Below are 24774 nucleotides of genomic sequence, written 5' to 3' on the forward strand. Positions count from 1 at the left end.
AAACAATAAGAAACAGTCAATTGTCTGACAAACAAAGGTCTCCTGGTTAAGACTTAAAACTTCAGTAAGTTTTTTGTGTCTGAAATATTCAACTTGCAAAACTGGTGTATCTTAAAATTCTCTTAAGGGTTTTAGTACTGCTCACAAAGCCAGTAAGATTTCAACTCAAAATCACAGTCTAAATCCATCACTCAGTTGCTCATTGTAACTTAGAATCACAAAGTAAATCTGTCGAAACTCCTAATACGCTGAATTCTCGGGAACACAGCACACGCAGTTTCTTTCTGAACTTAATTCAAAAATCGATTTAAATGGAAAACAACACAGCAAAGATTGAATCAAAAAAGAGATTTATTTTAGGATCTGTACAGTTCATTCTAGATTTCCCTCTTTCAATCTGTACGTTTCATTCTCAGGACATCTGGAATGAACTGTACTGATGATAAAATAAACTAAACACTTACCATCGAAGAGAAGACATTTGCACCATACCTGCAACTTGAGGGGCTGATCCCACCCGGCCGTCTCACCTGGCCAAGGCCGTTGCCAGACGTTCCCCAAGGAACTGCAGTCTGGACCGGTGACCCAGGGAGCGGTTCTTCTCGTGACTGCCTGTGGAGCTGGGCTTTTTAGTACAGTCTCTCTGTCACAGACTCCAAAAGATAGACTATGCCACTGTGGCATAAACATTATTTTGAACTGAAATCATTTGAAAATCTGCAGTTGCAGGCAGAGGCTTTTTCTCTGAATTCCCTGTCTGCCAAAAAGCAGAGCCTTCCAAAAGAATTCAACTGTCATAAATCCTCTCCCGATGAGTTTCACAACTTTCTCACTGGAGAGAAGTCCCTGAGATCACATAAAGAGATCTTGTCACCCAAATGATGGTATCTCCGCTTTGTTCTCCTCAGGGCTCCTTCATCTTTCCTACAAGTCTTTCGTTTTCACCCAAGTACTCTTTCTCCCTCTTCCCTTCCCGTATCTGGATGGTGGAGAAGCCCCAAATTCTAACTATCCTTTTGAGTCACATTTTTCTGTGTGTTTTCTGTATATATGGGAATAAAAATTGCTCTTTTTTCCTGTTAATCTGTTCTTGGTCAATTTAACTTGCACCCCCCCCCCCACTCATAGAACCTAAATGGGGAGAGGAGAAGGTTTTCTTCCCCATCACCTATCAACTTACTACTTAGTCACCAAAACGATCTGACATATCTATTTCTAGTCCCTCTCCAGGGTCATTGCCATTACCATACAAACACAATGTTATTTTTCTCATAAAAATGTATTTGGATCTCGCTGACCACTCCCTTCCCCTTTTTAAACACTCTTATTTGCAACAGCGGTCTGTGATCTCTGACCTCAGTTTCTCTCCTTCCCTTCTCTCCTAAGCCCCCACCAAACCAACCCCCACACCTTTCCACTGAAACAATTTGGTTCACTGTTCATTTCCAATATCTGTAACAGTGCCTGGGCGTGTAATAAATGCACAATTCGATTCACTTAATAAAATGTGTTTATTTTTCCTATCCGTTAAAGCCACACCTTATATAGACATCTGAATGATGTTCGAATGGATTCCAAGGCGCTGGGAGGTGTCACCACTTCAGTTCTAAGGCCAAGCCAGTGACAGACACAATGGCAGATTGTACAGTTTGCCAGAAAACAGTAAGTACGCGTTCAAAGGAAACAGGCTGGCATCTCCGCACGATGCTTGTGCCACAGCTCCACCCAAGGGGAGGCTGGCACTCCACGACCCTACTGATTTGCCTGTATAAACCCTGTTGGACATACCCTCTGAGCTGCTTCTCCAAGCAGTGCTTGAGTCTTCACTCGCCACCAGCTGTGGGGAGGTGTGCTGTTTTCACTCCATTACCACGTACAGCATAAAGCATCCAAACAGAGACAAGATCAAAGTTTTGAGTGTGTATTAAATGATGGGTATCATAAAAGTAGAAGTGAGCATAGGTGATGTGTTCAATCTTGCTAGGTGGAAGCGCCCACAAACTTCCCTCTCCCACTCAAATCACCCAAGAGAATGTAAATTACATCAAGTCAGGGATTATGTCTGTTTGGTTCACCACTGTATCAATACATAGCAAATGTACAATATATTAATATTCCAGGACCTAGCATTCATTGTTGAATCAATAGGCGAGAATCTGTAATTGCCAGCACTCTCCCTTTGTCAGCTATCCTGATGCTCACTTGCACCCTAATTTATCCTCTTTAAACCAGCTCCTAGACTTTTTGTCAGGCAAGATCATAGGAAGAGTACAGAAGGACTTTTTCTAAATGGAGAGGTAGGGAGCAGTCTCGTCAAAATTGGTAAAACAACAGAGTACAAAAAATAATATTAATGGGAGGGGAGGGATTCAAAGCTGATCTAGCTGTGGGTAGAGGAGAAAACATTTTCTGGAGGGTAAGGAGGTTTCTAAGGTGCTCCTGAGAATGTGGGAGGTCAGAGTGCATGTTAGGGATAGGGGACGAAAGAAGAAAGGAAGGAGGATTGAAGAGTCTTATCTCAGGTTATGACTTGCATTTTGTTTGATGCCCGTTGAAGGACATGAGAAACAAATGACATTCTTTTATCTTTACCTTACCTCCTTTTGCCTAGCTGTGCTTCTTTAAATGAGACCCCACTCCACATCTGAACCTCTCTCCTTTGCAGTTGAGCTCCTGGAGGGCAGGAAGCTGGTCTTCTTCGCTTTGTATTTCTGGGGCTAGCAGAGTGCCTGCCGTGGAGTTGGAGCTCAGTGAGTGTTTTGGGAATGGGACAAAACTTAGGTCTCACACCTGCTGGACAGAATGGGCTTATCCTCACCCTCACCTCCAAAGGGAAAGGCAGCTGAACGCTCCATGGGAGGGCCAATTGGTTCTTCAACTAGCCTTCTAGCTTGTCCATAAATAGTGCATTTAGCTATGTGGCTTTAAAAAGTTACAGTTTTGTTGTGGTATGATTGATTTACAATAAACTGTAGATATTTGAAGTCTAAAATTCAGTGAGTTTTGATATATGAATATCTGTGAAACCAACAAATAATGAACATAGACAGTACCTCAAAAGTTTCCTCTTGGTGTTGTTTTGCTTTGTTTCAAGGTTTTATTGTCTAGAGAGAAAGAGAGAAGGTAGGGGATAGATGAAACAGAACTCATCGGGAATGGGCAACTCTTCTCCCCAGCCAGGTTTGGGAAAGCACCATGAGATAACTCTTAAGTACCTGCTCCCATTGGAGGGAAGGAAAAGTAATGGGAGTTGCTTGGGTCTTTGCGCAACTTGCATTTTCAGAGAATCCAGGCATTAGGACCGTTGCCAAAAAGCAATTGAAAAGTGAGGGTTGTGGGTGATGTTCTAAGTTTGCAATGTGGACTTGCAGGTAAAATTTGTATACTCCCTCCATGTGTGAGCTCCTGCTTCCTAATTCATAGTCACTGTTTTGGAGGAAGAATGGGCTTAGAAGACGGGAGTCCTCAACTCAGTTTTTCTCAAATGCAGACTTGGCAAAGGAAAGGAGGACCAAACGTCCTCCTCCTCGCATTTGTACAAGATTTTAGGATTTACTAAACACTCTTTTATACATCATCTGGTTAAATTCTTAAGAAGTCCCTACGGTAATTATGAATCTCTCCATTTTTAGATGGAGAAATACAGACTTGAAGAAGTTCGCTTATCCATGGTACACCACTCCCTCTGCAGTGGTTCTTTCTGCAATCCCCTCCACTTTAGTGCCACCAAGGGGGTTTCTCAGGTGGGTGGCATGGGCCAACTGTGGCTCACATTCCCCTCAGTCCTTGCTAGGGGCAGTGTTACACTGCTGGATAATTCCCCGCTCCAGGTGCATCCCCCTCCCCACTCCTACAACTGAGCTAAGCTACAGGCAATTGACCACTCAAGCTCAGTCCAGCTATCAATCAACAAACTTCCAGTTAGTTCTCTCCACAAGGAACAACAGTAATACATGAGGCAAGAAGGCAAAGCCACAGCCTGAAAGAAAAGATATATTGCTCTATCTGGTCTACCCACTGCTGCAATCAGTCACTCCGTACACACATCTCGGGCAGTCTCCTGCCAAGGTCCATTGGTTCTTAGCTCATCTTCCCGGGACGTTTATCAGGGATTCCGCCATCAAAAACCCCACCCACCAACTCCTCCATATTCTTCCTCCACTGTTTATCAAGGCTTCCAGGAAGTAGAAAGAAGCTCGTTTTCATAGAATATGTGAAACTTCTGTTTAGATAAAGATGGCTGCGAGGAAAGAATTCTGTGTTTCATTCTACTGTGCTGTCTTTGATTTATGATTATTAGGCAATTAACAACCATGGCTTGAGATGCACATGGTGTTTGGTGGAGAATTTGATCTACTTTCCCAATATGCTCTGCCTTCCATTCTTTTCCTTGCCTTTTTTTTTTTTTCTTTTACCTCCTTGGACTAGAGGAGGCCACCATAAGTGGTGAAATTTCTGACTGGATAGAATTTCAAGCAGGTGCAGTCTCTTTAAGTACCAACTACATTGGCTCAAGAGATTAGGCAAGGGCCAGCAAATTGCATGCCCTATGAATGGCCAGTTAATAGCTTACACTTGTTAAAATACAAAAGCCATTCCTATCAGTTAGCATTCAAGTAGGCCATCTTAAAAAAATAGTAACCTGACTTGGTCTATGTGAATGCCCAAGATGGTATATATCTTAGAAAAGCTTTCTTTTAAAAAAAAAAAATTCTTGAAAGGCTAAAAAATGTGTTTTCTTTCTCCTTTCCGTTCTTTCGGTGTTTATAGATGTCAATGACATTTTATTTTATTTTTTACCCATCATCCACCTCCCTCCCCTTTGGCAACCATTAGCTTGTTCTCTGTATCTAAGGGTTTGTTTCTGGTTTGTCTACTCATTTTTTCTTTAAGATTCCACATATAAGTGAAATCATAAGTATTTGTCTTTCTCTGTATGATTTCACTTAGCATAAAACTCTGTGGGTCCATCCATGTTGTCACAAATGGCAAGATTTCATTCTTTTTTATTGCTGAGTAATATTCCAGTGTGTGTGTGTGTGCATATCTCACATCTTTATCCATTCATCTATTGATGGACACAGGTTGCCTCCATATCCTGGCTATTGTAAATAATGTTGCAATGAACAGAGGGTACATATGTCTTTTTGGATCAGTGTTTTTGTTTTCTTTGCATATTCAGAAGTGCAATTGCTGGGTCTATTGGCAGCTCTACTTTTAATTTTTTGAGGAACCTCCATACTGATTCCGGTAATGTTCGCACCACCTTTCAATCCCACCAACAGTGCAGGAGGGTTCCCTTTTTTCCACATCCTCGCCAACCCTTCTTGATTTTTCTGATGATAGCGATTCTGACAGGTGTGAGGTGGCACGTTCTCTTTCTTGACGTCTTCGGCTCGTGAAGGTGATTTGTGAACCTAGTGAATCTGACTATGAAATGAAACACTAACGAAATGCTGGGAGATGGTTGTTTTCCTTTATGCATTTGAGCATCCTCCAGGCAGAACTAATAAATATTCAACAAGTGATTAGTTGGCACATCCCCGGTTCGTCCTTTGCATATGCATACCAGCTACCCTTTCACAAGCAGTTTTGGTAATTTACAAAAGTACTGAATGCACCTGCCAGCATTGAAGTAATTAGCTTAGATGCAAACGATTTCTAAATTAAAGTTCTGAACTTGTAAAATCAAGAAAGCCTGATGATCCACATCATAACTGTGGCAGGCAATGAGTAAGGGGATAAATAACTAAAGACAAGGCCTTTGTAACTAACCTACGTGCTAGGTTGAACTGACCTAATCAGAGGCCTGTAACAAGGCACAGCTGAAATATAGGACCATGGGAGGATGGTGAAAGGGTCAACCTTCAATGACTTTTTATTTTTAAATTAAATTTATCGGTGTGACATTGGTTAACAAGGTTATATGAGTTTCTTGTGTACAATTCTATGATCCATGATCTGTATATTGTATTGTGTGCCCACCACCCAAAGTCAGATCATCTTCTGTCACCACACAGTTGGCCCCTTTTACCCTTTACTATCCAACCTCGTTCCCTCTGGTAACCACCGTACTGTTGTCCGTGTCTATGAATTTCAGTTTTATATCCCACTGTGAGTGAAATTTAAAATCCCTCCCTTTTCTCCTGCCATCCATGTATAAACAGCGTGAAGGTCTGGGGGGTTGGGCATTTTAGGGCATACACAGGTGGGGTGGTTTAGCCAGGTGAAACCTCAGATTGGTAGAAGCTGTTAAAACAGGGAAGGGGCAGCTGCGGTGCGTGTGCGCGAAGCGGGAGCTGGTCGGGGCAGGTCGGCCCAGGCGGCGGGAGGCGGAGGCAGCGTGGAGCCCCGTCCCGGGACCGGCAGCGCAGACCTCCCAGTGGAGAGGAGAAAAGAGGAGCGAGGAGGAGAGAGGAGCTGGAGGGAGCGAGTGGGAGTGGGAGGAGGAAAACGGGGGAAGAGCGGGCCAGGCGAGAGGAGCGGAAGCAGAGGAGGGAGGAGGAAAGGGGAGAAAAAGAAAAAGGCGTGGGAGGAAAACGGGCCCGCCCCGCCCAGCGTCCGCCCACGCTCCCAAATTCGGCCTCGTTCTCCCCGGGCCGCCGCCGCCGCCCGCAGTTTCCAGACTGCTCGGAACGCGCTGGGGCTCCGACCCCTCCAGCAGGCGCGTCCCCGCGGCGCCGCTCCGCCTCGCGCGCTCCCGCCCGCGCGCCCCCGCTCCCGCGCGCGGCTCCCGCACTCCGGGCATGCGCGGTGGGCGGTGCCGCTCCGGGCCGCCTCTGCCCCCGAGAGTAGGAAGCGCGAGCGCGGGGCGCCGGGCTGTCAGTGAGCGTGGTGCCAGCCAGCGAGTGAGCGGCTCCGGCTCCGGCTCCCGCTCCGCTCCGGCTCCCCCGGCTGCCGCCGCCCCTCCGCGCGGCGCCCTCCGCCGCCGGCCCGCGCCCCCCGCCCGGGGTCGCCCGCGGCCCCGCCGATCCGCCCCCGCCCCCCCGGCTGCTGCTCCCCGGCGGAGGCAAGAGGTGGTTGGGGGGGACCATGGCTGACGTTTTCCCGGCCAACGACTCCACGGCGCCTCAGGACGTGGCCAACCGCTTCGCCCGCAAAGGGGCGCTGAGACAGAAGAACGTGCACGAGGTGAAGGACCACAAATTCATCGCCCGCTTCTTCAAGCAGCCCACCTTCTGCAGCCACTGCACCGACTTCATCTGGTAGGTGCGCTCGGGGCGCGGCGCGTGGACCGCCGCCCGGGATCCCGCTCGCGGCGCCCCCGGGGGGTCGGGCGGTCCCTCGCCCGGGGCCCTGTCGCCCCGGGACCCTCGCTGGCTCACCCAGCCCCGGTTGCAGGCGTGTCCGCTCCGGGGCTGACTCACTCAGGGAACTTGGAGAACCGGCGGGAGTGCAAACTCTCGCTCGGAATGACACGCGCGCGCCCGGCCGCCCGGGCCACTGCCACACGCGCGGGCAGGACTCTTAGGGAAGTCACCGGCCGGCCACACACCCCCCGCCGCAGGGGGGAGGTGGCCGCGCGCGGGAGTGACACCGATCCCCTCCACGGGTCTCGCAGCCCGGCTGCCCCGGGCGCGCCCGCCCGCCGCGCCAACCGCGAAGCAGCCGTTTGCTGGGTGTGAGCGAAGGGTACAGTGGAAAGGAGAATCCAGAGGGCAGAGTTTCCCGGGGAACACGCCCGGGAGTAACCGCGGCGGCCGGCGACAGCGCCGCTCGGTCCGAGGTGTTCGCGAGCCAGGCTGGGCGCATTCGGGGGCGTGTATTTTCTGTTTCCCAGCGGGCGTGGACTCCGCTGGAACCTTGGGTTGCTGCCTACTGTAGCTTGTGTCTACTGGGCACGGAAAGACTCGGACTTTCCTGGGTGAGCCCAAAGAGAAGAGAGGCAACAAACTGTTGAAAGCTTGCGGGGGGGGGGGGGGGCTGTGGAAGGAGCAGGCAAATGGCAGAAGGACAGAGGGAGTCATTTAAAATAGACCCTGTCAACACGAGATTAGATCTGTAACCCTGTGGACGAGGACAGAGGCCTTATTTAAGGAAAAATACTGTAGGGACTAAAGGTGTCAGAGTTCAGGTAATTTCCAATGAACTCAGCTATTCTTAATTCGGGGACCTTGGGGTGTCTGGGAGGAATTGACAAATGGATGGGGTTCAGGAGCCTTTGAACCCTGTAAAACTAGGTGAAACTGCATGTGCTTTTTAAATGTTGTTCTTTTTTATAGAATTTATTGGGGTGATATTGGTTAATAAAATTACATAGGTTTCAGGTGTACAGGTCTATGACACATCACCTGTATATTGTGTTGACCACCCCATCACCATTTATCCTCCCTATACCTTCTTCAATCTCCCCCCACCCTGTTTGTGCTTTTTGTTGGTGATATAATTGTGGCTTTATTAGCTGATTCTGGAAAGATCACTGACACCTTTCCCCCCCCAAATCCCCAAAGTTTAGAAAGCTGGAACTCCAGGTGATGCAGTTAGAGGAGCTGTAGTTCCCTCCCCACCCCCCCCGCCCCAGGTTGCCAGAAACCCTGCCTTTTCTACCTTTTGTGCCTGAATACCTTCCCAAGGTCCCCAACTCAGAGCTGTGGCTAGGGTTCCTGAGCTCTCACCTCACAGGGATGGATGGAGAGCCGCCACCTGCATGGCACAGAGTGCACCCTGGCCCCAGCTGGCTGTGTGCCATATTTATCTTGTTGGGGCCCTGGGGAGAAGTATGGGTGGTGCTGTGTGAATCCATCCCTCCTGGGGAAAAACACCTCAAAGGGGGAATCCCACAAACGTGGTGCTAACCACTTTTAATTTTTCTCTTATGGGTGGTTTTATTTGAATCCATCACACCTGGTGAGTATCATCTCTAAGGGAGAGTCCCACAGACGTGGTGCTAATAAGGTGCTTAGTTTTATATGGATGGCTTTATTTGCATCTATCACACCTGGGAAACATCATCTCTAAGGGAGAGTCCCACAGACGTGGTGCTAAGGTGCTTCATTTTTCCTTTCCTTTTTAGAAATCTGCTCAAAACTACACTTACGAAAAGCACAGCTACCTCTATGAATGATTTCCGTTGTGTAGTCAGCCTATGAAGCGATTGAGCTCAAAGGAGTAGGTAATTGTAGATAAGGCCATTTAAAATAAGTTCTTGGAGCACCAAGGAAAAGATCATTGCATTTAGTTAAGGGGAGGTCTTCAGCCTCCCCTGTCAACTGTGAAATCCAATGAGAAGGGACAGTCAGACTGCTGATGGCTCCTGCAGGAAGTAGGTAAGTTAGAAAAGAGACTGCAACACGCACACGCAGGGTAGCAAATGTCTTTCCAGTATCAGTTGCCCTGAAGGATTAGCCCCTGGTGGACTGAAGTGGGGCGTCCGGTCACCAGGTATAAGGTGAAGTGGAAAATAAAGGTTGCCCTGTCTTCTCTTCCCTGAGTAACCCCTGCAGCATTTCTCCACTTAACTGTAAAGCAGCCACTCGGAAGTTCCAGGAAATATCCAGCAGGCTGGTCTAGCCGGGGTTTCAATTTCTCAGTGTGCTTTCATCATTGTTTCTCTGGGCCCTTGATTTGAGTTTTATTTAAATATGAAAGCACTGATAATTTAAGTATTTGGGTTTTAAGTATGATTTTTTTTAGGATGGGGATGTGGAAATGACTAAGTTAATGATAAAAATATGTGAAGTGCTTTGTAAATGTAAAAAGCTGCATAAAGCGAGACATTGTGACTAATAACCTGAAAAAAATTGAAGCAGTTCATCCTAGTTAGGACAGTGTTGGCAACTTAATACCTATGTCAAGGTTCTCCACTTAGCAAATTCTCTAAAGTATCTTACAAGAACAAAATAGCCTCAGTATGTTTCAAATGATCTTCACAGTAATAATTAGATCATAATCTCAAATACAAAAATAGGAATACTTTATAAAATCTGGCTCCTTTAAGACAAAATTTAATATTAAGAGTGGTGCTGTTTGGCAATTTGTAGACAAATATTTTAAACAAATTCATTACAAATGAGGAAGCCACTTTTTAACTGTCTTTAGGGAGAAAAAATAATTTTCAGCTGGTCTTTAGAGACCAAATTAAGCCACTTAGGTCCCCCCCCCCCCCATGAGGTCCTTTATGTTATTTGAATATTGCGGCCAACTAGTTTAAATGTACAATTATGTTCTTGCCTTGAAATGTAAGTATTGATAACAGTGTAAAGCTTTGGAGAGAATCTGGGTACATGGAAATAGCTCAGGGAGCCCTCCGAGCCCAGGCAGCCTTTTCCAGGTTGGATTCATAGAGTCCTCCGACCTATTTAGGCGTGTTTTTCCTATCGAATCACTGGGTTTTTTGTACATACCTTTAACTCTGTAAAATGCTTTGTCACATAACTGGCTTAAAATATGACATCCCACACAAAATATGTTAAGATATTTTGTTCTTATTTCTGTTTTTCAGGGGGTTTGGGAAACAAGGCTTCCAGTGCCAAGGTAAGCTGCCACGTTCGATTTTTACTTTCCAGTACCATATGAAGTAAGCATTTTGCATAGGAACTGTAGTTCCAGCCCTCTTTTCTTTGTCATCCAAAAAAGTTACTTATATATTTTCAAAATATGAGGGCTGTAAGTTAAATTTGGGCCTTAAAAATAAAATCATGCGGTATTGCCTAGTAATCTACATATAGAACTGCCTTTTTCTCATTGAAAAAAAGAGATCTTCCTGTAATTTTATCTTTTGCCAAGAACATTCATGTCAGAAACTGCCGTCTTTGTGTGGGTGTTCAGGAAAGAAATGGAATCACTTTACTGTCGTGTGGCTTTTCTTGTTCTTCCTCCGGTTTTTGTTCATCTCTTACCCATGTGTTAAGTTGGACTCCTACTTTTAGGCCACACATTAATTATACCGGAAGCTGTTTGTTATTTGATTAGTGATCGTCATCCAGAACAAAGTTCACGTGTTTTAAAGTTGTGTAGATCATTTGATGATGACTGTTTGCTGTAGTAGGAGGCACATTTTTTCCTCAGCTTAAATATGTGACAACATAGGATACTATCCATTTCATCCGGAAAGAAATCAATTAGTCTCTTCCTCCGATTTGTAATATGTCAAATATATAACACTTTATCCTCTCCATTTCATATGTCAAATATATAACATTTTGTACTTCCATTCTGTTTGTTTAAACTTTTTTTTTTTAAAGCATTTTCTAGTTTGTGAAGGCATCCCAGGTTTGTTAGCCTACCTTCTGGCTCTCCTGTTCACTGTCTATATTATGTTTGTTTAGTTCTGGTTACATTTCCCATCTGGGCATAGGTTTATTAATAGGGCAAGTGGAAAGTACATCCTAGCCTGGAAAATATTATCCTAACACTGTTTAATATTAAGTGCATGAGAGGGAGAGAGAAACAGTGTGTGTGCTTTTTGTAACTTTACAGTTATGCTAGTAAGTTGATTACCTTTAACATTTTCTGCAAATTTGTGAACCTGTTTTTTACATACAGCATAGGGCAAAAAGTAGGTTTACAGTTTTGAATACGCAAACCAGTTTATTCTTATTTATTGCATTTTCCATATGAAGAATTATAAACCTACTTTTTGCCCCACCCTGTACATTTTCTAAACATTTTAGAGGCAGCTATTTTATGGTACAATTAATACTTTACCTTCCTTTACAATGTTGCTTAAAACCCCAATTGAATAAATCATTTTGAGAGTTACATGGGTGGGGGGATCAAAGAATATTCCTTTAAAAAAGAGAATAAAGAGAAAGGTGTGTCACACACCAGTATCTTTATCAAAGACAAGGGTGTAATTCCTCCCACTTCTGAAAGCTGTAGACCTCAACTTTGGAGGCATGTTTGGGTCTGTGCTCGCACGTGATGACTTAGGTTGTTCACAGATGTAAACTTGTGACTCTGGGCTAATGTGGTTCACATTGGGAATGTGTTCGGTGGAGACCTATGGAAACTTATGAGAAAAAGTATTTACTAAGTTTTCTAAATAATATTGAGTGCACAGTGGTATTTTATTTTATGAACTATGATTTTCTTCATATAAAGAACCTCAGGATCAAATTGGTCCCTTTCAGACCTGTTCTTCTGAGCAAATTTTGTTGGTAAAATCAGAGTGGCTGCATTATTAGGCGACAAGGGAGAACCTGAATTGTTTCTCCTCACAGAGCACCTATTGAACTTTTAGGGAATTAGCAGGTTAATAGTCGCAGCGTAACTCCCTTCTACCTAAATTACAAAAAAATGATCGTTGCCAAAATTGGGAACACTGTATAAAAATGTATACCCTTCTCCTTTTCCACCCTCAGTGATAACGTCTAAGACATCCATTTGTTCACTCAGTCATACATACTTAGTGTTTTTAAAAAGAGATCAAAGTTTTAATCATCTTGCAACTTAATTTTTTTTGCTCAGCAGTATGTGATGGGTGTCTATGTCAAAGCATCAGTTCTCCCTCCTTCTAGTTAGTGTTTGCATGTGCGGCCATAGCTATTTATTCACTCATTGCTCTATCGGTGGGTATTTGAATAGTTTATATGCTCTTGCTAGTGCAAATACTACTGTTGATAAAATCCGTGGACACCTGTATAGGCATTCCTATAATAGATACCTAAAAGAGTGTGTATACATTTAAATTTTGATGAGTACAGCTAAGTTGCTCTCCAAATAGTTTTCAATTTACATTTTCAGTATTAATCTATGAGAAATACACTTTTCCCTTCACTCTTACCAATATTGGCTAATATCAATCTTTTTCATTTTTGCTCTGGTAGATGAAAACGTGCCTTCCCTATCCCCCGCTCCTCCCCGTCCCCTCCAACTCATTCCATCTCCTGGGCGAGGCTGAGCATGTTTTCAGGCATGTTTGAGCCATTTGTATTTATTCCATGAATTGCCTCACAATACCTGTTATTTGAACGCAGGATTTACAAATGAGACAAATTAGAGCAGTGACTAGGTCCTTTATGCACTGTTCTTTCCTTTGGTGAAGAATTAAAAGTCAGATGTCTTTGACAAATTCCCCTACTGCATTTACAGATTTTAATTCACAGAAACCATTTCAAGTATAAGTCTATTTGTAACATGCTATCTGCTTGTCACAATTTCAGTATGTATCATTTGTATTTAACTTCGAGTAGGCATGCTAATCAATTCATTGTATCTTGTAACTTACTTAGCGATCTGTCGGCTCAGTACAGTGGCTTTTCATTGCACAGTAGTTACCCAGTGTGTCCTATTTTGCTTCTCTGCTTGAAATTAATTTTTATAACATCTGACCAGTTCAGAATGTTTTTTCAATGTTCTCTAACTTTAAACATTTCCTCTTGGTTCTGTTTGATAGTCTCATTCTTATTCAGGGGGAAAAACTCATTCTCATCTGTGCCTTTGGTGTGACACACACTCTGACCAGGGCAGCTGGAGGTGGAGACTGCTTTTCGTCTTCCTAATCCATCAGCGTGTTCTCACCTGATGGAGGCAGCATCTTCTAGCTCTTAGTATGTTCTGCTGCTTTGCTCAGTAGATACTGTCTGTAGGTGCATATGCTCCAAGTGAGTCACACATTCATGCAGTGAGATAGCTTTCAATCCAAAATACTTGCCATCATTTCACTTAGTAAATGTCTAGTGAGGATTGGAAAACTGAAATGAGTTTTGGTCCTTAAAACCGGGTTTGTAATCTGTGCCATTTAGAAAGCATTATGTTTTACAAACATGTACAAAAAGCATGTAAGTTTATTTCCCACGTCTTCCCTTCTCCAAGATACAACATAAATGAAAGCAGGAAACTTTATACTGAAGAGGGATTGATGGGCTTGAAAACATATTACTAGGGCAGGGAACACAGGAGGATCCATTGTGAGAATTTGCTGTCTGAAATAGTGAAACCAAGGGCCTTAAACATGGGGGAGAAGAAAGAAGGGTTCAGGCTAGATCTAGAAGCTATGAAACATTTTTCTTAAGATTTTTAGAGATGAAGACAAGCTTTCCCTTTGTAGATCTGAAATAAGCCTTGAAATGACATGACTCGAGTTTGCCTTTTGATTTTTCTCTGGCATAACGTGGTTGCTCGGCTTGATCGGCCCCATGCTTGTTTCATCTCTGCGAGGCTAGCTGTCCTTGCCCCTCTATTTTTTTGGAGAAAGGAACATGGGCTTGTCTGGCTTGGTCATCGGCGAACTTGAGATTCAAACAGGGAAGGTCTGTCTCCAGTCGGGGGTTTCTGTCCAGTACTCACTGCTTCCAAAGGCAGTCGTCCCAGATCGCAGGGCAGGAGGGTGCGCTGAGCGGCTCCAAGGTTCTCTTCCTGTGGGGGAAGTGGAGCCCCGACGGGCTGATCTGCTACTTTCACTGCTGGAAAAGGGGGTGAGCCGGCTCACTGTTTTCCTCCTCAGCATCAGCAGGACCCACGTGCTTCTCTAGTTACAGTGATAGAAGCAGCCTCTCCAAGTGTGACCTGCTTAGTTGACGTGCCAAACTGGCACCCCGTCTGTTACCTCTGGTTCACCTCGGCTTGTTTTTCCTGCCTTTTCTGTTCTTTCTCTTTTGTTTAATGGTCACCAATGAAAATTACTGCTCACTGAGGCTGTTTGATTAGGACACCCTAAAGAGAGAGCATCAGGATTAATGCCTGCCAATGACCTTGAACAGCAGGGGACTGTTGGCTCTGAAGAGGGACAGGGGGATGTGTGAGGGGGGGGTCTGCCTGTGGAGAGGATTAATTTACATTTGTGTGCTTTCAGTCTGCCCCTGGGAAGCACTTTTGAATCTTGAGCCCTTTCCCTGCTATGAACATACCAAATATTGTATTTATCCTGTGTCTCTCCCTAACACTCTGTATTTTTCAGTATTTAAGGGTTAAAAATCAGCTTCCCTTTGCCTCTGCTGATGACATTCCATGTTGAAGGCCTGCTTCGGGCTACATATTTACATCAGCTCGCTGAGCAGGGTGGTGTTTTATATTCCTTCTGTAAGAATACAATTTGATGTTTCAGGGGAGAAAAAAGAATGAGTCTCCCTTGGCTGCACAAGCTGAGGAATTCCAGAAAACCAGGCCAATTTAAGGGAGGGTGACCTTTAACAGAATGGGGATTTAGTTGGCAGCTTTTCAGAAAAGGATGTCTAGTTATTCTCATCAGTTGGCAGGGCCTGGGAGCCAAGTGCGGACACCAGGTGTCAGAAGATAGAAGGGGGTCCTCTGGCTCCGTTGCCAACTCTGGGCCCAGCCACGGGCAGGTGGGCTGGTGCAGGGCTGGCAGACAGCATGCTGAGCCTCCTCGTCTGGATCCTCACCGTCTCAGATACTTTCTCCCAAGAGACTCTTTGACTGTTATATCAAGAGTACACTGTGTGAGAGACTTCCGGCCAAGATGGAGGTGTAGGTAGACACACTGTGCCTCCTCCCACAACCCAAAGAAGGACAACAAATTTAAAAACAAAAAACAACCAGAACTGACAGAAAATCGAACTGTATGAAGTCCAACAACCAAGGAGATAATGAAGAAACATTCATCCAGACCTGTAGGAGGGGCAGAGATGGGCAGAGAGGACTCAGGCAAGGTGGCAGCTGGAGGACCTGGTGAGACAGGGAATTGTGGAGTAGGGCGGTCCCATATTCACATGCAGATAAAATGGGAGGAACAACTGGGGAATGAGAGACCCTGCAACCCAGGGCTCCAGTGCGGGGGGGGGGGGGGGGGGGGGGAAATAAAGCCTGAAACCTCTAATTGAAAATACTTGTGGGGGTTGAGGTGGTAGCAGGATTAACTCTCAGCATCACAGGAGAGACCCACAGGGGTCCTAGACTGTACACAAGCCCACCTACTCAGGAATCAGCACCAGAAGGGCCCAATTTGATTGTGGGTAGCGGGGGAAGTGACTGAAATCCAGCTGAGAGCAGAGCAAGTGCCATTGCTCCCTCTCAGACCCCTCCTCCACATACAGCGACTTGGGTTGCCCTGCCCTCAAGAACACCTAAAGCTCCTCCCCTTTCCATAACAGGCACCATATATATATGACCCATGGACATAAACTAAAGGGGGGGAAGGAGTGGGAGGGGGTACGCGGGGCAGAGGGGAATAAAGGGGGGGAATGGGACAACTGTAATAGCATAATCAATAAAAGATATTAAAAAAAAGGGGGGATGAGGATGGAGTTGGGCAGAATGTGAGGTATTTGTCCTTCCTGTGTATGGGGTTGGCCACCCCTAAACTTCAAAAGGCCACTGATTTTCAAAGTTGATGCCAGGACTTTTTTTTTTTTTCCTTCAATTACAGTTAACATTCATTGTTTTGTATTTGTTTGAGGTGTACAGCATAGTGGTTAGACATTTATGTAATTTACAAAGTGATACCCTAAGTCTAGTATCCACCTGATGCCAGGATTTTCCATCCTTCAATTTCAAAACTGGGGTCAGCCGCTTGGCACCCCCCTTTTCATTAATTGCCTCACATTAGAAGCTATGTGAACCGTAGATGAATCTCTTGAGGTTATCTGTAGAGTTCCAAATAGATAGACCCGTGGAAGAGCAAGTATAATTTGGAACTGGGACGTTTTTGCCCTGAGATCAGATCAAAGTGTTATTTCAGCTTTGAACATGAAATTGTCAATAATACCTAAAATATGGAAGAGTGCAGCGGAGGTGGGCAGCTAAAGCCGCTTTTGTTTTCACTAGGTTCCCCCCCCCGCATAAAGATGCATTAACACTTGTTAGAAATAAGGACACCTGGATAAAGTGAGTGCTGGGTATTCCTGTTTGGTGCTCTATACTTGTCATGAAATGATTTCTGATTAATGGCTTTCGGAATCCTACAGAGTGCATTAAGTGAAAGTGTTTTTGTTTAGCCACACACATCCCCACCAGAAGCTGATGCTGTGGCGGATGAGTGGTTATTCTTCCTACTAGGCAGTAGAAACTGTGAACTTTTTTTTTTTGAGGATGAATCTGACATTTAAGTTTCCTTTAATTTTATGATGAAATGATTTCCTTCCCTCTGAGTGTTTCACTCTTTCGGATGCTTTACAATTTAATTTTTTAAGCACATTAACCCTTAGCTTGCTCATTCATTCTCCTTCACAGTATTCATTCATTCTCCTTCACAGTATTCCCATTTCAAAATAGCATTAATTTCAGAGCTTTTCTATCAGAGGAATCGGGCTCCTCAGCAGGACATTCTGTCTCTTAAATCCTGCTGTCTTGCTTTTTCAGACTCATCTAATGAACTTCCCATCCTCCCAGTCATTCTGAGTGAGTTGCAGTTTCCCAGAAAGTGTTTTTTCTTCAGCTCTTTCCCCACCCTCTCTTTGCCCAGATAATGCCCGTCTCACCCGCGAGGCTTGGCCCAGGCCCCTCCGTCCTCCTGCCACCCTGGCTGCCCTCCCCGCCACAGCGCCCTCCCCTCATATCATTTTTATTTCTTATTTTTTGTCTGCTCCTCTTACGGCCTTGACACCAAGAACTGAGGTGTATTTCTCTGTCTCCGGTGTTTAAGGCAGTTCCTGGCAGTCGGAGGGCACAATGTAAATATTAGGAGAAATGTGATGTAAATGTCTGTAACCAGAGGGACCACAGTGACTTCTGCTGCCTACTGTTTTTTTAAGTTTAGTTCACAATCCAAGGGTATGTTGACTGGGATAGATCTTTAGATGGCTTAACAAAAAGTATTGTACTTTGTGAAGCTAAGCATACTTATTTAAAACATGGAGACAATTTTAGTTGTATCTGTAATAAGTTATATGTAATTTAATTGTATCTGTAATAAGTTATGTGTTAATTCTAAAGTTACAAAATTAGTACAATAGGAATAAACCGCTTCACACGCTATCCTTCTGTCTTTGGAAATGAACCCAGACATCAGCAATGAATCTTATTGGCCCTGGCCAGTGTGGCTCAGTCAGCTGAAGCATTGTCCCTTAAACTGAAAGGTGCCGGCTCAGTCCCCAGTCAGAGCACACACCTAAGCTGCAGGTTTGATCCCTGGTTGGGGTGTGTGCAGGAGGCAGCCAGGTGATGTTTCTGCGTCACATCGATGTCTCTGTCTCTCTCTGTCCCTCCCTGCCCCTCCCTCCCTTCTCTATCTCAAAGCAATGAAAAAAAATTGTCATGGGGCGAAGATAAAAAAGTGTTCAAAAAAAAAAGAGAAATGAATTTTATTGTCACAAACAAAACAAGCATGTCACGGGCCACAGCAGGAGGGGGAAATGTCCTGGGTAAGGGGGGGATTAAAACCAGCTCCAGCACACGCACCTGGTATAGTCGCTTGTGTGTTTTCCCTTATGTCGGATTGCTAATAGCTGAAACCAGAGCGCCGTGCTCCAGAGGGAGTGGTAGCTCACTGGATTGATTCTGGTATTCCTAAAACTTCTTGTGCCCGAAAGGTTTCTGTGCCTTGCCGTGAGAGGAATGATGCGAGTGGCAGTAGGGACGCCGAAGGAGAAGGGCTATACCTGACTTATAATCACTTTAGAGATTTTTTGCAACTGAAAGGAAAGACAAACTAATAGGAACTAAATGACAAACTAACATGAACTAAATGGACCTGCAGGAGCTTTCCCATCTTACACACTTTCATCCGAAAGCACCCTGTGAAGCCTGGGGCCTTATCCCCCTTTTAAAAATGAGAGTGCTGGAGAGTTTACCAGGCTCGTGGGGGGGTGCAGGGCATGGATTCATATTCTAACAGTTCTGCAGAAAACATGTTTCAGAGCCAAGTGGAAACTTTCTGGGTACGTACAAAGCCTGGATTTATGTTCGGAGGGGAAAGAATGATGCCGTTAAGGGAAACATAAACCGTTTCTTGGTGACAGAGAATTAAGGCTTCACTGTCCTCACAGTCAGAATTTCCATGATATACCCTTTATTTAAGGTCTTGTTTTCTACCACACTTTGAAACCTCATGTTAGACTTTGGCACATACGCATCTCAGTATTGGTACAGTATTAACAGTCAAATCTAATTGAAATTACTAAGGCTACATTGAAAACCCTCTATTAAATTTTTAAGACATTTTGAATATTGGTTATGCTATTACCAGTTGCCCTGATTTTTTTTTTCTTCTTTGCCCCCTCCACCCAGCACCCCCCATTCCCTCAGGCAATTCCCCCACCTTTGTTCATGTCCATGGGTCATGCACATACGTTCTTTGGCTAGTCCGTTTCCTGCACTGTACTTTACATCCCCATGGATATTCTGTAACTACCTATTTGTACTTCTTAATCCCCTCACCTCTTCACCCATTCCCCTGCACCCCTCCCATCTGGTAACCATCAAAATGCTCTCTGTATCCATGATTCTGTCTCTGTTCTTGCTTGCTTAGTTTGTTTTTTAGATTCAGTTGTACTTTTTGCCATTAAGTACCTTTAACATTTCATATAATAATGGTTTGGTGATGATGAACTCCTTTAGTTTTTTTTTTCCTTGTCCAGGAAGCTTTTTATCTGTCCTTCAATTCTAAATGATAGCTTTGCTGGGTAGAGCAATCTTGGCTGTAGGTCTCTGCTTTTTATGACTTTGAATACTTCTTGCCAATCCCTTCTAGCCTGCAAAGTTTCTTTAGAGAAATCAGCTGATAGTCTTATGGGAACTCCCCTGTAGGTAACTAACTTCTTTTCTCTTGCTGCTTTTAAGATTCTCTCTTTAACCTTTGGCATTTTAATTATGTATCTTGGAGTGGGCCTCTTTATATCCATTTTGTTTGGGACTCTCTGCTTCCTGGACTTGCATGTCTATTTCTTTCACCAAATTAGGGACATTTTCTTTCACTGTTTTTTCAAGTAGATTTCTATTTTCTTGATCTTTCTCTTCTTCTGGCATCCCTATGATGCAAATTTTGGACCTCTTGAAGTCGTCCCAGAGGCTGCTTATACTATCTTCATTTTTTTTTGGATTCCTCTTGTTGTGTGTGTTTTGCTCCCTTATTTTCATATAATTGATTTGATTCTCGGCTTTATCCACTCTGTTTCCCTGTAAATTGTTCCTTATTTCAATTAGTGTATCCTTTGTTTCTGATTGGATCTTTTTTATGCTATTGAGGTCCTTACTAAGTTTCTTGAGCATCCTCATAACCAGTGTTTTGAAATCTGCATCTAATAGGTAAATGAAATGGAGATAAGCAATCTCTTTTTCTGGAGTTTTGATCTGTTCTTTCAGTTGGGCCATGTTTCTTTGTTTCCCCGTATTTGGCAGCCTCCCTGTGTTTGTTTCTATGTATTAGGTAGAGCCGCTTTTACTTTGTGTTTTGGTAGCGTGGCCTAATGTAAGTGTCTTGTGGGGTCCAGTGGTGCAGCTTCCCCATCACTCAAGCTGGGTACTCGAGCTGTGCACCCTTTGTGTGGGCTGAGTACACCCTCCTCTTGTAGTTGAGACTTGGTTGCTGTTGGCAGATCAGCGGGAGGGATATATCCAGGCCAGTCAGCTGCAAGGGATGGCTTTGACCTCTGACCACAAACCTCCACCCTTTGTGTGGGATCAGCTGTCAGGGACTTCATGTGGTGCTCTGACATGGTCTGCAGCTGTCCACTGGGTCTAGCCCTGGAGTTTACCAGGTGGTGCAGGCCAACATTGACCTCCACCTGTGTTTTGCCTAGGGCTACCCAGCCTTAGCTATAAAGCAATCCGAGATGGCCGCTATTTGTGCATTTGTGCTGGGCTTGGAGATTCCCAGGTGAAGCCAAGCTGTGAATCTAGGCTGACTACGGCTAGTGACTGGCCTGGGGCTCACTGAGGCCAGCTGTTGCTTGTTTGATAGGATTTAGGAGGTTGTGAAGCATGAGCCAAGACCATCCATTCATATGGAAAAGCAGCTTGAGTGGGCCGGTAAGTAGGGTGGGGCAGAGATTCTGGGGATCTCTAAGGTAGGTCAAATCGAGTTAGTTAGGTTGATGGAGTCTCAGATATGGCACCAGCCTGCTGGCTCTATGGGGGGGAGGGGGTTTAGAAAAGGGACAATGGCCTCTGCTCAACTTGATGCCAGACACTTCAGTTTCTCCCTGTATACCTTTGGTGCCTTTCAAGCTGCTACCCCGGTGTTGGAGCTCAGATGGACTGAATCTAAGTGTGAGTCTCTGTGTGGGTTCTTTAAGAGGAACTGCTTGGGACTCCAGAATTTTCTTTCACCAACCAATTCCCGCTGGTTTTTGTAGCCAGAAGTTGTGGGGACTTATCTTCCTGGCATTGGAAACCCTGGGTTGGGTGGCCTGGTGTGGGGCTGGGACTCCTCACTCCTGAGATATACCTCCTGAATTTTTCTCCACTACACGTGAGGGACCAGTCTGTTCCGTGTCTTTGCCCCTCCTACCACTGTGGATAGATATGGTTTCTTTAATTCTGTAGTTGTCAGACTTCCATTCAACTTGATTTCTGATGGCTTTATATTTTAGTTTTAATTCTGATGTGGTTGTTGAAAGAGGTGAGACATGTCTGCCTGTGCTGCCAACTTGACCGGAAGCCCCTCTATTAAACTAAACAAAGTGCACGATGGCTTCTGGAAATAGATTTCTATCAAGAAATGGGATGGAGGGGAATGATTTGATTAGTTGTCAGCACAAGATAAGAATTATTTAAAAGGGAGTTCACAAAGTAAGATTAGCATGAGGGCAGTTCATCTTTAATGCTCTTACTTGCTATTTTTTTCCTTTAATATCTCTACTTTTGGCATTTTGGAAATACAAGCCCCATCCATATTATTTGGGGTGACTCCAGTAGACAGGAGATAAATAGTGAAGGTAGAAATACAGCATGTGAAGGCATTATAAGTTTACCTCCAGCTTGGACAAACCTGTATGAGAAATGGGATAAGAGGAGAGTCTATTAGCAGCTGAATTCTGAGAGCAAAGCTCTTTTTCAGAGATGCTCAAACTCCTCCCACCGCATCCTGTCGCCGAGACCGTGACTGCTGCAGGGGTGTGTACACTAGCTCGTGCCAGCGGTGCACAAAGTCTGGCGTCGATCAGTCCCTGTACTTGAAACACTAACAGCCACCCGTGTGCTTACTCTTCTACACTGTTCTAAGCACTTTTCATTAACGTGTTTGATCCTCACAACTCTAAAAAGGGTAAGCAGTATTGCTGTTCCCCATTTGACAGATGAGGAACCAGGCACTGAGGCACCGGGAAGTTTAGTAACTTGCCCAAGTTCACACAGTTCAAAATGGCAGAGCTGGGATTCAAACCCAGGCAGGACAGGTCCAGACTCCATGCTGTTCACCCAAGTGCTCTCTCTGTTGCCTCGCGGTTCCCCTTGTGTCAGACTTAAACTACAGCACTAACTGGATTGTGGAGGTGTGGAAGAATGAGGAGCTGTTCAACTCAGTAACTCTTACGTGCTTGCTCCCTGTCGTGGGCATGAGGCCAGACGTGTGGACCACTGTTGTGTCTCTGTTGGGCCAGACACTGCAGGGCACAGGACAGTCTGGTATCGGGAGCTTGGAGGGAAACAACCTCAATGAAACAACTCGCTGTACTATATCTGAATGAGATAGTGTTGAAGCAGGTGAGGAGGAGGAAGATATTTTCTGGGCTCCTTAGGAGGTGGCTTTGATTTGGGCTCTGTAGAATGCATAGAATTTCCTTTGGAGGGATGTGGGAAGATGTTCTAATGTGAGAAAAAACAACAGCAAAAAGAGAGGGATGAACATGACTTGTACGTTCAGGGAGCCCTGGAGGCCAGGAGGGAGGCGGGACTGTTTGAGATGTCAGTGCCAACCCCCAAACAGAAGGATAGATTGGAGAAATGCACGGGGAGTACTTCATGCAATTCCCCATATATTGGTTCTTCTATACAAATATATTATTTCCTTTTGTGTCTTTGTATTTGTATGTCATGCTTCCTTTACAGAAAAATTTTGCAATCATAGGAGATTAAAGCTTGTATCTCTATGAAAGATCTATTGTATCAAAGCGTGGAAAAGAACTTCTTGTTTTAGGAAGTGTGCTGCTTTGACACTGCACCAAGGGCCTCTATTGCCAAGCTGTTGCTGTTGATTACATCATCACGTTGGAAGTCCAGAGTCTTACCGCGTGGAAAGTATGAGTGGAGGTGGTAGACACACTGAGTTATACTAGATATGTTCATATTCATTAATAAGGGAAATGATAAAGGAAGAAAACATTTGCGTATTTAAAGTTAGCACTTTCTATTTGAAAAACTGCATACAGACATATTCCATCTGAATTTCTGGTTCATTATCAATATTTATTCCTTCCTTCTCTGTGGGGCCAAACTCAGGAGAATGTGTATAACCCTAACCAGAAACCTTTGTAAAGGATGGCGAAGGGTGCCGCACAGCACCCCAGGTTGGAGCGTGGGATGGATTCTTATCTGATTTCAGGTTTGCAAAATAAAACTTCACATGTCGGCTTAGTAGCAGTATTATGTACTTAACGATATGCCACCACTCTGGGAGCTGGCATTACTGTCCCCACTCTGCGGAAGCAGACACTGGGACCCAGAGGGGTAGCTTGCCTGTGGTCTTATGGCTTTGAGACCAGGTTTGAGGCAGATTTAGTAAGTGTGTTTAATGGCGGTAGATTTTTAGTATCTGAAGCTGTACACAAAAGTAGCCAATCCCTTTTACTGTTAATTTCATTGGTTTTTTTCCTTCCCTCAGGTTTTCTAATAAAGTATGATGTGTGGTGCTGTTTGTTGTAATTGATAAAACTCTCATTGATTCAGGAAGTTAGGCTCACGCTTGTAAATGCTTCCGTTAGCTTCCATTTGCGCGTGTCTTGAAGTTTAGTGGCAGTAAGTGACTTTATATTATTTTCCTATTGAATTTATGCATCTACCTATGTAACTATCCTAAAACATGAAAACAGGAGATAACTCATTAAAAAAAAAACCTTAGATATTGCAATTTGATACTATTTACAAATAAAAAGTAGTTTAAATCGTATTTTCTTACATTCTAAACAAAAATGCTTCTAAAATGCAGTTGTAATCATAAAAAATTGGGTAAGGGTGTTTACCATTTCATGGGTGGGTTAGAAAATACCGTGTGTGAGTCATTCGCCTAATAATAACTTTGAAACCTTCTTTTGAGTAAATCTAATTCTTTCACATGCTGAGTTGGTTTGATCACTAAAGTGATTTTTGTCGCCTTAGTTTCACATTAGTTACTTTGATCTGAGTGACTCATTAACATGGAAAACTTCATCATTCTTTTTTGATTTCATTTTATCTCTCTATAGACCACATGTGTGCCTTTAAAAATCAAATGATCATTTATTTTATTTTTATTTATATTTGTTTATCCTTACCGGAGGACTTTTTTTTTTTTTCCCTCATTGCTTTTAGAGAAGGGGGTAGAGAGAGAAAGAAATATCAATTGGTTGCCTTCTCGTATGTGCCCCAACTGGGGATTGAACCTGTAACCTTGGTATGTGCCCTGACTGGGCATCAAAGTTGCAGCCTTTCAGTGTATGGGATGATGCTCCAACCGAGCCACACTGGCCAGGGTGATATATTTTAAACAGTTCAGAGCACCCAGGACTGATTTTATTTATTTATTTATTTATTTATTTATTTATTTATTGTTGTTATTCATTTATTTGTTCTTTAGGTCCAAAATCAAAGTTAGGGATAAAGACTGAGATGTATTGTCCTTATTTTTCCTTTGTGGTTGCTTAATTGCACTATAGCACCTGCTGGTATTGAGCCAAATTTGTGTTCCTGGGGTGCAAATTAATTTGCAAGATTGTATTTCTTTAAAGATGAATTATTGGGTGGGAGCTGGAATAGTTGGTATGCTTACGACTTACCTTAGTGTTCTAAGACGGATCTAATGAA

General features: G+C 44.2%; 1 protein-coding gene across 1 annotated transcript in view; it reads left to right on the plus strand.

The window, feature by feature from the left end:
* Positions 1-6611: 6611 nt before the first annotated feature.
* PRKCA (protein kinase C alpha) overlaps positions 6612-24774 on the plus strand; it is a 362239-nt gene continuing 344076 nt past the window's right edge. The window contains exons 1-2 of the mRNA XM_053910761.2: positions 6612-7205; positions 10442-10473. Of these exons, the coding sequence (XP_053766736.1) occupies positions 7033-7205; positions 10442-10473 (205 nt within the window). The 5' untranslated portion in view covers positions 6612-7032. The remainder of the gene's footprint in view (positions 7206-10441; positions 10474-24774) is intronic.

The sequence above is a fragment of the Desmodus rotundus genome, chromosome 9 (assembly GCF_022682495.2).
Source record: "Desmodus rotundus isolate HL8 chromosome 9, HLdesRot8A.1, whole genome shotgun sequence".
In the NCBI taxonomy this organism is placed as follows: Eukaryota; Metazoa; Chordata; class Mammalia; order Chiroptera; family Phyllostomidae; genus Desmodus; species Desmodus rotundus.